The sequence below is a fragment of the Panthera leo genome, chromosome C1 (assembly GCF_018350215.1).
Source record: "Panthera leo isolate Ple1 chromosome C1, P.leo_Ple1_pat1.1, whole genome shotgun sequence".
Lineage (NCBI taxonomy): Eukaryota > Metazoa > Chordata > Mammalia > Carnivora > Felidae > Panthera > Panthera leo.
The window spans coordinates 208,693,924-208,706,110 of record NC_056686.1 but is presented as its reverse complement, the minus strand read 5'-3'; the positions used below and the strand labels follow the sequence as shown (position 1 = coordinate 208,706,110).

At 41.5% G+C, this 12,187-nt stretch overlaps 1 protein-coding gene across 12 annotated transcripts in view; it reads right to left on the bottom strand.

Moving 5' to 3' along the window:
- RHBDD1 (rhomboid domain containing 1) overlaps positions 1 to 12,187 on the bottom strand; it is a 175,546-nt gene that overhangs the window by 139,977 nt on the left and 23,382 nt on the right. For all 12 annotated transcript variants that reach the window (XR_006205735.1, XR_006205736.1, XR_006205734.1 and 9 more), the window contains exons 2-3: positions 7,395 to 7,902; positions 6,188 to 6,320 (exon numbers count right to left, since the gene is read on the bottom strand). Coding sequence is in view for 9 of the 12 variants with exons in the window: in XM_042950347.1 (XP_042806281.1) it covers positions 6,188 to 6,320; positions 7,395 to 7,827 (566 nt within the window). In the remaining 3 variants the exon portion in view is untranslated. The remainder of the gene's footprint in view (positions 1 to 6,187; positions 6,321 to 7,394; positions 7,903 to 12,187) is intronic.

Sequence of the window (12,187 nt, the reverse complement as noted above, 5' to 3'; positions counted from 1 at the left end):
CATTCCCCAATGTCACACCTACACAGACAGGCTCATGAGTAAAACCTCCAACACCCTGTCTTCTGACTACCAGTTCCTATTCTCAAAGCTCTCTGTGTTTTCAACCTCAACAAAACCTCCTATGTCCTACCCGCCCTCCCCCCTCCATTTGCCCACCACGTACAGGCCTCTCTAGTTCCCTTCCCTTCCCCACAGGCATTACCGGGACAACCCTCTCAGAACCCACAGGTGAATTTGCCAAGAAGCTCATGGAGCAACAGGTCCCTCACTTGCCAGGGATCCTTCAGAGCATGGCAGAGGTCCCAGCAATGTACCCATGGGCTCGTAGTTTTTGTAAAACTTGTGAAAGTGGGAAACTGAACCACATTGACTAAAACCGCTACCCCTACGCACGCCAACTTCTGCTGTCACACATCCCCCCATGTCAGGTGGCATTAGCGTGGCCATAGACATTTTGGGGATTCGGCTAAAGGGAAGTGGAGTTGAACTTACATCTAGTTTGGATTCAGTGGAATTTATTTACATGGTTGACGGTCAGTTCAGGGCAGAGTTAAGTCCCTGCTAGTCAGGGCAGTGTACAAAGGGCTTCAGAAAATCCTCCTAATGCCTACTCTGTGTCTTTTTTCTTTTTTAAAGATTTATTTGAGGGAGAGTGCACGTGGGGGAGAGAGGCACAGAGAGGGAGACAGAAGATTCAAAGTGGGTTCTTCCCTGACAGGCTAACAGTAGCAAGCCCGATGTGGGGCTTGAACTCATGAAACACGAGATCATGACCTGAGCCAAAGTCGGACACTTAACTGACAGAGCCACTCAGGTGCCCTGTACTCTGCATCTTCAACCTGAACTGTGACAGGAGGCAGAGGGGCACAAGTCCCACGGCACTCTCAAGTGCTCTGGGACAGCCAGCATCATGCTGGTGTCAGTGCCCAGGGTCTGGAAAGTTCTCCCAATCACAGAGCGTGTAAAACCATAAATGGGGGAATTCAGTTCCCACTAAAACAGAGTGAAAACAGCCATGAAACAGAAGAATCTACTCAGCAGCACAGTGGATGCAATTATAAATGTGCCATCCATTCGACTTTTCCTTTCCAAGAATCCTGCAAAATCAACTTTATTCAGAATTCCTGGGTTTGTAGCTCTCAAAAATATTTTCAAATCATATCAGAAGCTGTAAAGAAAAGTAATAAATAGATTCTTAGAGTTCTGGTAATCCAATGAATGAAGGGAAGTGAATCCTAAAAGAGCAGCGATACTTACGTTTCTTGCTGACTGGGCACAAAGTGGTGGTGCCCCTGAGGAAAACGTGAATCTCCCACCCTGCCACTAAAGATCCTCGACGACACTCAAATCGTTCAAAGTACATTTGAGATTGGTCACTGCACAGGGACACTTGGAAGAGGTCTGAAATTTTACAGCTTATATGTAAAAACACTTCGATGGAGGTTTCTCCGAATCAGAAAACAGTGCTAAAAATCTACATGAGTTGTAAAGAAACTCCCCTCAACTTTCAATAAAAAATTAATTTTGATGCACATGCTATTCCCTCTACAGAAATGCTATTGCCAAATTACTGTCATATGAACAAGAGATCAAAAGCACACAGCCAAACCTGGGGGGAAAATATTATAGAGGCATGCCAGGGAGTTAATAGAATATTATATTACTTTTATGGGTTTTATAATGTTTATAGTATTTGCTAGCTCTCTAAAATTTGTAAATTGTTGTGCTTTGGTTTCTCAGTTAAAATTTTTACTTTTGTTTCCAAGTTTGTATTTTTTTTTTTTCTTAAAAAGAACCCACAAAACTGAATAGCTCAAACTCACAAAACTTAGATCTGCCCTAGACAGAACACTCATCTTCAATCCCTTGCCTTTGGTCTAACTGGGGGTTAACCCCACCTAATAAATGTAGAAGGAATAACAGAATCTGAAAACCACTCTTTACAGCTCCCCCTGAAATTGCCAATTCAGACAAGGGTCCTCATTGGCATATACTAAACCGTAAGGTAGAAGGTTATTAACAAGTTATCTGCATGATATCCAATTATCACCTCACAGTTAACTTTCCAATTGCGAAGGGATAGACGTATCCTTACAATGGAGACTACCTTAATTAATCGATTGAACTTGAAATTCCTAATGGCAGGACAATCAGGCATTATGTCCTTCTTGTCATGATGTAAGAAGATATTACACAGCCTTACGGCATCACGCCTATGAAGTATTCTTGCCAACAGCCCAGTTTAAGCTGAATGTAAAAACATTTGCACCTAACTTCCAGTTCACAGAAATACAGAGGGGCTAGAGGAAGGAATTATATAACCCTACAAGTAAACACGCAGAGAAATCTAGAACTTGAAACAGTCTACAAAACCTTCACTAGTCTCTTCACAATTTTTCCATGACGGTTACTTCTCAATGTCCTAGAAAAATAAAAAGTAGAAGGACATCTTTAGAGTAAAAGGGAACAAAGAAATGTCATAAACAAATGTGTGAGCCTTAACCATATCCTAGTCATCTTTTATCCCCACTCCACCCACCCCAACCCCCCCCCCCAAAAAAAAACCACAATTACAAAAGACACTTGAAAACTGGGGAATATCGGAATATAAACTAATTATTAGACAACATTGGGGAATTACGGTTGATTTTCTTCAATATGACAATAGTAATGTGGTTATATAAAGGAACAGATTTTTTAGGAGACACACGTTGACGTTTTTAGGGATGAAGTTACTCTGATGTTTGCAACTTACTTTCAAATGGGTTAGCAACTTTGCGTTTGAAACTTTTTACAATTAAACTGGAATAAGTAAAAAATGTATTAAATCTTTTTTCTCTCAATCTAACCAAGAAGTTTTTAGTGGAGGCAAAGTAATTATTCTCATCAACCATTAACAATGAAGCAGTACCCAAAGCCTAGGGGCTAATGTTTCAGAACTGCCATATTGTACTAAAAAATCTCCTAGGGTCCAAATGCAGTCATGACCTGCTTAATTTGTGTTTATGAGGAGCCCATGGGAATTTTTAGACTGCTAACTGCCATTCTGGTAGGAAAAGTCAGGTAGGAACAAGAGGTAGGGGATAAACGGAATTGAAGCAAACAAAATTTTGTTTGACTTATCTTACTCATCTTTAGGAAGAAAAAGATTTCAAGTATGATTTCCTTTCAGGGACATTGCACCCTTCCAGCGACTGATGTCATCATAAAAATGTTAAATCCTTTTATAACTTATAAAGACTTTCACATAGATTATCTCTTTGACTCCTTAAAACAGACTTAGGAAACAGAGAAAGCAAGTAATATTCCCAATGGACAGATGAGGAAAATGAGGCTCAGAGAGGCCACATGATTCACCTGAGGTCGCACAGCTAGTTATGTTGGCCCGGGTCATTCACACATGACCACTGTCCTCTAGCACGGTCACTGAGTGGCTGTCTTACAAGGGGTAACGTTCGTTTCTCTGGAGCTTCAGTGTTTGGACTAAATAGCCTCAGGCTCATCATGAAAAACTGCAGAGGTTAGAGGTAACGCTTGGCATCTTCCATCGACAGAAGGTGGAGGGGGTGGCAGGTGGGAAGGGGCAAGAGCCCAGTCTACAAGGAGGCAACCTCCTCAAGGAGTCTGCACACTTCCCTGCTGTGTCACCTCCAGAGCAGGGACACTTCTTCAAACACAGTCACCTAGCAGGGTCCCAGGCCACGCAAGGAAATGAAAAGACCATGTGAGGCAAAGCAGTCATGGAAACAAGGTACAAGCAAGTACTGTGAAAAGCAAAGGCACCAGCAAATGAGTGCTATTACTTCAATCCGCCGGTCAAGCCCAACCCCTCACAGTGCCTAATGGCTGGGTGTTTGGAGTGGCTTCCCTCCATAACACGCTGTAACTGGGGGAAATTACTAATTCCGTGGCTTTCATAAAACACAGAGGTCCACCAAATGTTTGCTTGGCAGATTTTTTTCTCTCCCCAGAGGGCAGCTCATTAAGTCTGACAATAAAGCAGGCTTTGTTCTAAAGATTTACAGTGTTTTCCCAGTGCAAATTCTAATTGACAACCACTAGGAGAATAACAATGTAGAGCCAAGAGAGCTCTGGTTTCTTCCATTCTTCCAAGATCCATCTCAAAGAAGCACTCGCTTCTTAGTTTCCTGGACCAGTGTTTAGCTGGGTCTTTATTTAGACACCGGCATAAGCAGATGCTTGGGCATCAGAAGTAAGTTTATCATTCAAAGTAGTCAAATCTTAAAAACCAAAAAGATTTATTCTTTCCAGCTTCAAAGATAGGAAAATGTCATCTAATTCCCAGGCTCAGAATATTGGGTCCCCCCGTGCAGAATAAGCATGTTACCTAAAAATGGAACCATGTCTTTTCCATGGAAAGGGAGGGGGGACCCTAAAAAAAAATAAAGTGCATGATGATTGAGAAGTCTTCTGAAATGGTTGCATGAGAATATTAAAGGCATTGCTATTCAATGGATCCATCATAGAATAAAAGTTCAAGTATCAGAGGGAGTAATTTCAATATGAATGTTGGGTGTTGTGGTCACAAACAACAGTCTCTCCTCCACACAGAGGACCAAGTCACATCAAGCAAGTCAGGGAGCTGTGAGTGACAAGGTATAGAGAGAGCGGGCTGTTCAGATAAGGGACAGACATTACTGGACGCTTTTTCAAAGAAAACTTTGAAGATTTTGTTAGGCTTTCTTCATGGAACTGTCACGAGGTAACAATACAGTTGCAAATGAGTGGTGCTCAGTGGTCACATCGCTGCCTTTTACGGACCAGCTGGCAGTGGTTGCCCATGATGGAAAATTAGCATGAAAGAAGGAACTTCAGGTTACGGGGCTGACGCACAGCCCACAGAGAAAATTCCCAGATAAAGTACAACACCCAACACGGCCACACGAACCAAAAGCAAAATAAGACCCCTGTCTGAAAAGAAAAGGAGAGAAAAAAAAAAATCCTCCTCACTTCTTCCTGAATCTTCCTGAATTTCCCCCTTCTCCAAACAGCATCCAGGTCCCCATGGTAAAAATAAACAAAAAAACCCCAGGTGCTTCCAATAGCATATATAGATGAAGAGAAGTGAAACTGGGAGAAGATGTGGGAGAATAACACAATTCACCCTCCTTTTTCCTTTTTTTTTTTTTTTTAAGTTTCTTTATGTATTTTGAGAGAGAGGGACAGAGCTGGAGTGGGAGAGGGGCAGAGAGAGGGAATCCCAAGCAAACTCCACACTGTCTCACAAAATGTGAGTTCAAGACCCGAGCCGAAACCAAGAGTCAGATGCTTAACTGACTGAGCCACCCAGGTGCCCCTCACCCTCCTTTTTCTAAGCAAAAACAGGGAGAGGAACCAAAGTGGGAACGCGCAGCACCCCAGGCAGGATCACCAGACCAGGAGTCTGGAGGTCCTAATTCTTATTATGCTAGTGTCTACCATGAGCTGTTTTAAAAAGCACCTTAACCTCCTGACTTTTCTTGTCCTCATCTGAAAAGGAAAGGATGCATCTTAATCAGCGGTTCTTAAACTGTATTCCTTGGAGCCCTCAGGTGCTAGGGAGGTACCTCTAAGGCAACCACAGCAACACGGGGGTTAAGCAAAAGGAATGGGGCCCCGTGCTTCCTCTCAACCCTAAACCATTCACAGTTGATCCATTTTATATTTTATATACTGAGTAAAGTTGTGAGTAAAGTCTTTCGTTTAAAGAGTTCTATTACCAAGAAGTTATGAGTAAGGACTATTTGTTTTGTTTTAAGAGTTCTATTACCAAGGCACTTCACAAGAAAAATGGCTTAACACATCTTGTGGACCAACTGAACCAACACATCTTGTGATTTTTATCTTTATAATTATGTGGTCTCTATGTGCCTTTTTGCATTACTATTACTAGAATCAATGCACATTAATGTTGATCCTTCCAATCTGTATATCAGGTTCTCTTATTCTTACTTCCAGGGCAAGGAAACTGAAACTCAGATAGGACAAGTTTACCAAAAGTCACAGGACTCATAGTGGACAGGACTCAAACTCAGGAATGTCTGATGTGAAAATGAGTCAGCTCAATGCTGCCCTTAAAGAATCAACTTTGCTGTAAAGAAACCACTGGTTACCTCATTATTATTGCAATTCTTTCTCCATGGAACATCAGGTTCTTCATTTGTATACTCTGAGAATAAACACTTACCCTGGCGAGATGAAATGAATAGCCACAAGTTCTGCCCAACAAGCAAATCTGTTGGGTACAGGAAAGCCCAAAACGTTGGCAAAGCCTCCAGGGCAATAATGGTTGTTAAGAACTTTCAAAGCAAACAAAACTCCTAGAAGAGAATAAAGAGCATACAAATATCAACAATCCAAATGTGGAGACAATCAACATTTACAAAGAAAATGAACTGAATGTAAAAATGATTATTTGACTATATCCAACTTCTTGCTTTGAAATACACTCTATTCTTTACAAGTCGACCCAGCTTTTGGTAGAAAGACAATGTTCAAAATGTTCAAGGCAATTGTTCTTCTGATGTTTCTTAACACAGAAGGTCGTGGTGACTTTCAGTATGCTAGAAAATATATAACCCATAGAATGGAAATAAAATACCTGAAATGGTACTAAATGCCACTGAATTGTTCACTTCAGAATCGTTAATTTTAAGCTATGTGATTTTTCAACTCAATAAAAAAAAATAGCAGTAATGTGTATATTTTGAACCTCTATGGAAAGATGTGTTGAGGGCAGGACATGTTTCCTTTCTTCTCCCACAACTGGTTGCATGAGGATGTATCTTAGAGGAAAGGGGGATGGATGGCAGGGAGGGTAGAGAAAAGAGTTAGATTTCCTTCTGTTGCAGGACTCTTTCCCTCCTCCCCTTCACATTCTAATTCTTAGAACACCTACTTTAAGCCCCAATGGCAATTTCAGTCCTATGAGATACATATAGAGTGACTATCATAGTTGTTAAAACATGGCACGCATGTCATGGTAGGGTGTGGTGCATTTTAATGAAGTCATTGAGAGGCATACTCAATGTTTTAGAGAACTCCTTATCACAGATACACCAGCGGGTCTCTCCTTGGCCCCACCATGATGGAGCAAGCACATGTTTCTAGAACTACATCTCCTAACAAAACTACCTTCGAGCAGACCCTGGTCCAAACAAATTGTCCAAGAGTGAATGAGGCAGTTAATCAGTGAATGATTAACATAGATTAATAGCAAGATCTATGTCCCTCCTGTGTTCCAATCATCCTTCTCTCCAAAATCCAAGCCCCGGCAATCTTTAGCCACTCAGAATTCAGTTCCCTCGCCAAATAGGGACCCACATTTCATAAAATGGCAACAGCCACACCTCTCTGTCTTCATGCATGCTACTTTAGAAATCTATCTGCCTTACCTGAGAAACCTACAGCACAGTTCCTTCTGAAGCCAGGTTCATTCATAAATTCTGCAAGAGCAAATTCCAACAATAGGTACACCACCCCGGTGAGTAGCGAGAATGTGACGATGACATAGGCAAACCATTTACTTCCCAGTCTCCTTTCCAGGTTGATTCCTTTCCATAGCATGGATGCCATATTGAAATACAAATGCCAATCGTCTGCATGGTGAAAAGGAGAAAGCAGTAAGCGCTGCCAGTCTTTCTGCTGGTAACACGTCTCCACACTAAGGCAGGAGCCCAACAGTGGCTTCAGAGGACTCAAGAAGAACCAGATGTTGACAGCCAAAGTTGCTAGGGTGACAGGTGGAATATTGTTGACCCCAACATGGAAGATTTGAGAAAGGAGCAGAATAAGTCCAGTATTAATTCCTCTTGATCTCCGCTGCATGGTTAGATATCAACCCAGTGACGGGAAAATGTGGTCAGGTTTTAGGCATCTGGGAAGATATACAGGGAGCTGAACCTAAAACATAAAATAAAATGCACATGAAAATCCACTAATTAAGACTTAATGCGCCAATAAGACATACTCATTTGAAGATGAGCTTACGTTATATATACATATAAGTACATATGTATACATATATATATATGTATAAATATACACATATGTGTATATATATGTATATGTGTATATATGCATATATATCTCACACCTCCTGTCTGACAGAAACATTTACTATCAATGTCTTCCAAACCAACATCCAGGATGCTAGCTGATGTCCTCCCTCATCTTACATTCTAAAACAGAACATTTCACCCAAATCCCAAAGGACCAGTTAATGGATGGGTATGCTTTCTGTGACAAATATGCCATGAAAATATGACTTGTCTTCCTTATAAATAAACTTGCAACCTAATAAAAAAAAATCCTAAAAGATAGTATGTAGATATTTAATAACGATTTCTACTCAGAATGCTGGGCAAGATTCTCTTTACCACCTTAATTTTTTTAAAGAAATATTCAATTTTGATATATTCGGTAAAGTCTGCCCAAAAGTTTTTATTTTTTATTTATTTATTTATTTATTTATTTAGCCCCAAAGTTTTTAAACTTCCACCGGCAGGTTTTAAAATGCAATCATTTACTATCTTCTACTCCATATTGTCAGTTATCAACTGCTAGGATGCTTTATCTTCACAAAAACTTCTGCTTTTTTAAAATTTCTTGCTATGTGCCAAATCCTAGATTCAAATGGTCACTGTCTTTAAGGAGGTCACCTTCTACTAAGAAGTAAGCCAACAACTGCCATGCTATATTTTAAGCTCAGTGACAGAGGAAGCCCCAACTCGAAGTGGTAACAGGACTGTGGTCTTAACGGAGTGAAATAGAGGTAGCAACGAGACAGAGCACCCAGTTCAGCACTACGTCTCCACCCACTGAACCTGGGCTGGCCTTGTGACTTCCTCTGGCTGGTAGATCGCAAACAAAAGGACACTAATTCTGAATGTAGCCCTCGAGATGACTGACAGCCTTCTGCTTTCTCTTGAACCCCCCTGAAGCAACCAAGTGGCCGAGTCTGGGCTAGCCTGCTGGATGAGGGAAGACACAAGCTCCAGGCACCGTTATGGCCCTGACCACTAGCCAGCTAATGCCCCTGAAGCAAAGCTGTCTAGCTGACCAGCGGCTGACCACAGACAAGACGTGAATCCAGCACAGCCCGGCCTAATTTGCTGACCCACAGAACAATGAGCTAAATAAATCATACTGTAACTTCACCAAGTGTTAGACTGGTATGTTACACAGCAATTACTCACCAATACTGAAGGGATTTCTTTTGGTGAGGGACTAGCTTAGGCTTACGGGAAGAAGTTAGTAAAGAAAGAGCCACAGACTAAAGATGCAAAAGATAAGAACTTAAGTCCTTGGAGGGAACAGCCTCGTCCATCATAACAGGAAGAAAGAAGAAAAATGTCAGTTGCAGATAAGGGTAAATAGGCAGATTGGGGCCAGGATGCTGCAAAAGTTCTCATCTAGTGGTTTTTACTCTATGGAGGTTCTTGGGCTCCCAACCAAATACATGACTTACTCTGATACCCTAAAGATTCTCATTCAGACAGAATGTTAGAAGGTACATGGGCTTCGGGCTAAAAATGGGTATAATTCTACTTTATAAGCTTTGTGACCTAGAGCAAATTACTTCAAAACTCTCTGAACTTTACTTTCTTCACTTTAAATTAGGAATGATGTAATAGCTCCCTCCCAGGATTACTGTAATACGTCTGGAAAGCAGCAGATGTCGAATACACAGTAGACACATTTTTTTATTACTGTAAGGTAAGCCCACTTATGTGGGCAAGTTTTGCAAATTGTAGCATCTTAATAAGGTGCAAATGTACTCCCTATCCTCCTCCCATATGGATTCTAGGAAATGACCCAGAAAAAATTACGCTTGTGTGCATGCATGTGTGTATGTGTATACCCGCATTATTAGCACAGCCCAAGGTTCTTTATTGCTATGGGCTTATTAACATAGTTCACTACCATTCTCATGAACTACAGAACTTAATAAAATTTCAACTGAAGATCAGCTCCCGGGTTATTTTAGAGAAACAGTCTATATTTTTCACATTGACATTCAAGTCGACTTTCAAATCTCCAACTACTGTGACTTTTTTTTGCAACATTCCCTAAATAATTTTAATATCAAACCTCAAAACCTATAAAAGGAGCAATGGAAAAATACAGCCTTAAACATTAAGTAATCGGCTTATAAGAAATCACAAAACGAACCCTTCAATCTCAATATAAAGAGTGTCCTATGATGCCAGGTTGTGCACAGGAGGAAATCAAAACTAATTATGTCTTTGCTTAAGAAAAATTCCCCCTTGGGGCGCCTGGGTGGCTCAGCTGGTTAGGCATCCAACTTTGACTCAGGTTGTGATCTCATGGTTCATGAGTTCGAGCCCTGCATCAGGCTCTCTGCTGTCAGCATCAGGCCCCCTGTGGATCCTCTGTCCCCTTCTCTCTCCGCCCCTCCCCTGCTCTCTTCCTCTCAGTCAAAAAAAAAAAAAAATTAATAAAAGTATAAAAAATAAAAAATAAAAATAAAATAAAGAATAAATATTAGAAAAATGAAAATAAAGAATAAAAATTAAAAAAAAAAAAAAGAAAGAAAATGCCCCCCCTTGACTCCTTGACTGGAATCATTAGTGATGAGGAATATGAACAAAAAGACAATGGAATTTCCCCAATCTCATATCACACTGTGCACTCAGGCTCATATTACACTTGCTTGACTTCTGCCCAAATCCAAAGGTCCCTTTCCATCCGTGTCCCTTCTCACCACCATCTCCAGCTGGTGACGCCTCCTGCCTCCTGGACACTGTGCCCTCCTGTACCGCCACCCCTCCTTCCAATCCCCCTTCCTCTGCTTTTCCCTTTTCCTCTATCCTTGCTCTCTTTTGCACATGCTCATGGAACTCCACTCTCATGGTTTCTAAAATCCTTTCTGTCATTTCGACCCCCTACATTTATATTCTGCAGCCTGGATTTTTCAGTACGTTTCAGGATCATAATCTTACAGGAAGAATACAGCCTGTCTGATCTCTTGGTTTCTGAAAACTGAATTACCCCTCCTTCTCACAAAATGTCTACTTAGCCATTTCTTCTGTCCCTCATTGATTTAATAAACATCAAGTGCCAAAAGCATGCCAGTCTCTATGCCAGGCAGTAGGGGTACAGCAAAGGATGCAACACTTATAATCTCAGCCTCTACATAATCCGTTTCTATTTGCTGAAAGAAATAAAAACACTGGCTGTAGAAAATCAAAGGATGACTAAAATGGTGTGGTTCACACCCGCAACCAACGTATACTTAATGCGAAGGCAGATTATAACCATAGCCGATGTGAGATGTGCAGAATATATATTTGAGTCCCACATTTCCAAATAAAGGCCTCTAGAATACCAGTGTGGGTAGAATTAGAAGTCAGGGGTTTTATGCAGCAAAGATAAATGGGCATATTTCATACCAACTCTGTGGCCCACTTTCCTTCCGCATAAAGCTATCAAGTCAGCCTTACGAAGTAAGGGATGCAGCCTGTAACACGGTAACAGAAAATCCACATGGTTCATGGGAAGACGAAATCTATAACCTGACCTGGTGGGCCAGGCAGGCACAGTTCTAGGAATACCAAAGGGAAGAGATCACAGTAAGTGAGCACTGACCATAAATGAATGTTGTTTTCTCCTGCTCATCTAATACATAAAAATCTTCAGACTGAGGAACTATAACAGACCACAGAGGCATGATGGGTTACAGCGACTCGTCTATGAGCTGGAAACCAGTTCAGTGTGTTTGGTTTGGGAAGTGATTTATTTATTCTAGCTTGTACCCAGACCATAAAGCAGTTACCACAGCCCAAGGAAGAGCAGGCTAGTCCCTGCACTCCCCCTACCTCAAACCCATCCTTCCCCACATGGTCAACCTGCCCCCCTGCTGAACACTGGATCATCCCTTCTAATTCTGCTTCCATATTCATCATCTCAGGACACAGAATTTCCCGCTCCCCAGCCGTTCAAGTCAGAGATGTAGGAAACATCCTTGACCCGCCTTCGCCCCCGTCAATCCCCGACCCCCACATCCCATCCACCACACGTAGTTAATTCTTCCACAGCGGGTGTCAATCTACTTCTTTCTAGCTCTTGAGCCCTAGTCCGATCTAAGCCACAATCATACCTTGCCTGGATTACAACAAACTCCCTAACTGGGTTCTCTGCTTATCCTCATACCCACCAACTGTTT